Source organism: Salmo salar, chromosome 23 (assembly GCF_965601325.2).
Source record: "Salmo salar chromosome 23, fSalSal1, whole genome shotgun sequence".
NCBI classification, from domain to species: domain Eukaryota; kingdom Metazoa; phylum Chordata; class Actinopteri; order Salmoniformes; family Salmonidae; genus Salmo; species Salmo salar.
Genome location: NC_138313.1, coordinates 49,951,889 through 49,955,000, shown reverse-complemented (window position 1 = coordinate 49,955,000; position 3,112 = coordinate 49,951,889). Strand labels below are relative to the sequence as shown.

General features: G+C 44.9%; 1 protein-coding gene across 6 annotated transcripts in view; it reads left to right on the top strand.

Moving 5' to 3' along the window:
* Window positions 1-3,112, top strand: part of ddb2 (damage-specific DNA binding protein 2) — a 66,240-nt gene extending 63,128 nt beyond the window's left edge. For all 6 annotated transcript variants that reach the window (XM_082968203.1, XM_082968202.1, XM_082968205.1 and 3 more), the window contains 2 exons: window positions 173-218; window positions 842-3,112. In XM_082968203.1, coding sequence (XP_082824329.1) covers window positions 173-218; window positions 842-1,113 — 318 coding nt within the window. In that variant the 3' untranslated portion in view covers window positions 1,114-3,112. The remainder of the gene's footprint in view (window positions 1-172; window positions 219-841) is intronic.

Here is a 3,112-nt window from a genome sequence, read left to right as displayed (position 1 = left end):
CCTTAGTTTAATGTCAATGTTAGCCTGTAGCCCTTGGACTTTGATATGGAAAGTGATGAAGCTGTTTGTTACAAGTCTTCAATGATGTATTTGTGCTGCACTATTGTTCAAGCCATCATTGGGTCAAAAATAATGTCAATTTTTTTAAATCTCTGCACACCTTCCTTTCCAGGTCAACAAGTTCAATCCAATGGGAGATGTTTTAGGATCTGGAATGGGTGAGTCTGTGTTTTTTAAATACTGGACTATGTTTGTAGTCTCGGCACCCAGGATCGAATCAGCTAAGAGACTAAGAGACTAATCCACTAACTGTGTTTGTAGCTGGAAATATTCTAAAGCGTTTTGATTATTTTGCTAAAAATCAGTGTTCAACTTGGGAATAGGGTGCCAGCCCTGGTCAAAAGTAGTGCACTATATAGGGTGCTAGCCCTGGTCAAAAGTAGTGCACTTTAAAGGGAATAGGGTGCCAGCCCTGGTCAAAGGTAGTGCACTATATAGGGAATAGGGTGCCAGCCCTGGTCAAAGGTAGTGCACTATATTGGGAATAGGGTGCCAGCCCTGGTCAAAGGTAGTGCACTATATAGGGAATAGGGTGCCAGCCCTGGTCAAAAGTAGTGCACTATATAGGGAATAGCGTGCCAGCCCTGGTCAAAAGTAATGCACTATATAAGGAATAGGGTGCCAGCCCTGGTTGAAGGTAGTGCACTATATAGGGAATAGGGTGCCTGCCCTGGTCAAAAGTAGTGCACTATATAGGGAATAGGGTGCCTGCCTAAAGTAGTGCACGATATAGGGAATAATGTGCCATTTGGGACAATAAGGCTTTTGTGTTCCACCACAGGAGTGAACATCCTAGTGTGGAACAGAAGTGAGACATTTGCTGGTAAGCAGCAGAGAGGAGAGCTACAACAGGAAGCAGGAGTCCAGGTTGGCAGAGGTAGAGGCCAGCGGAGGAGAAGAGGGGAGGCTCGGAGGAGGGGGGAGGGACGGGGGGAGGATGAGGACGACATTGGGAAGCTGAAGAAGAAGCTGTCTTCCTCCTCGGCGACCAGAACCAGAACATTCAGGGACAAACAGCACAACAGCCAGACACAGAAGGGTCCAGATAAATAATCAGGGAGAAGGAGAGATGTTGTTTGTGATGTTGAAAGAGTTACGTAGTTATTTCTGTGACATTGTCGTATACAGGTAACTACCAAAATAAAGGAAACGCCAACAAAAAGTGTCTTAATATTGCGTTTGGCCACCACCAACCGCCAGAACAGATTCAATGCACCTTGGCATAGATTCTACAAGTGTCTGGAACTCTATTGGAGGGATGCGACACCATTCTTCCACGAGAAATTACATCAATTGGTGTTTTTTGTTGATGGAAAACACTGTCTCAGGCACCACTCCAGAATCTCCCCATAAGTACATTTACATTTTTAGTCATTTAGCAGACACTCTTATCCAGAGCGACTTACAGTAGTGAATGCATACATTTCATATTTTTTATTTTTTTTTCTTCTCCGTACTGGTCCCCCGTGGGAATCGAACCCACAACCCAGGCGTTGCAAACACCATGCTCTACCAACTGAGCTACACGGGACCAAGTATTGAACTGGGTTGAGATCTGGTGACTGAGACACACCCTCTATGTTCCTTTGAGAGCCCTCTTTCAGTCACTGAGACACACCCTCTATGTTCCTTTGAGAGCCCTCTTTCAGTCACTGAGATCTCTTCTTCTAGCCATAATGGGCAACTGGGAATTTTTATACGTGACCCTAAGAATGATGGGATGTTAATTTCTTAATTAACTCAGGAACCACACCTATGTGGAAGCACCTACTTTCAATAAATGTTGTATCCCTCATTTACTCAAGTGTTTATTTTGTCAGTTACCTGTTTGCAATCTGTTACCTTTTTCTTGTTCAAATTATGTGTTTTATTGAAATGTTCCATTCACATTTGTTATAAACAGGAGACAATCGTGACTTTTTACCTATATTTAACAAGGCAAGTCAGTTAAGAACAAATTCTTATTTTCAATGACAGCCTAGTTCAGGGGCAGAACGACAGATTTGTACCTTGTCAGCTCGGGGATTTGATCCAGCAACATTTTGGTTACTAGTCCAACGCTCTAACCGCTAGGCTACCCTGCCGCCCCTCCACTCTAACCACTAGGCTACCCTGCCGCCCCTCCACTCTAACCACTAGGCTACCCTGCCACCCCTCCACTCTAACCACTAGGCTACCTACCACCTATACACTCTAACCACTAGGCTACCTGTCATCTCTACACTCTAACCACTAGACTACCTGTCACCTCTACACTCTAACCACTAGGCTACCCTGCCACCTCTACACTCTAACCACTAGGCTACCTGCCACCTCTACACTCTAACCACTAGGCTACCTGCCGCCTCTACACTCTAACCACTAGACTACCTGTCACCTCTACACTCTAACCACTAGGGTACCTGCCACCTCTACACTCTAACCACTAGGCTACCTGTCACCTCTACACTCTAACCACTAGACTACCTGCCACCTCTACACTCTAACCACTAGGCTACCTGCCACCTCTACACTCTAACCACTAGACTACCTGTCACCTCTACACTCTAACCACTAGGCTAACTGCCTCCTCTACACTCTAACCACTAGGCTACCTACCACCTCTACACTCTAACCACTAGGCTACCTGCCACCTCTACACTCTAACCACTAGACTACCTGTCACCTCTACACTCTAACCACTAGACTACCTGTCACCTCTACACTCTAACCACTAGGCTACCTGCCACCTCTACACTCTAACCACTAGACTACCTGCCTCCTCTACACTCTAACCACTAGGCTACCTACCACCTCTACACTCTAACCACTAGGCTACCTGCCACCTCTACACTCTAACCACTAGGCTACCCTGCCGCCCCACTTTGACTCCACACAACATAAAATCCACAGATGTTTCAAGTATGTCTCTCAACATTGATCACTGTTCTACAGTGTTTCCAAGATATATCTTGTGTTTCAGATGTTTTAAATACCTCTGTTTCAGGTGATAAATTGTTACTTTTTTATAAACTTTTTATACTTTATTAAAAAATGTCATTTTGAGCTTGAA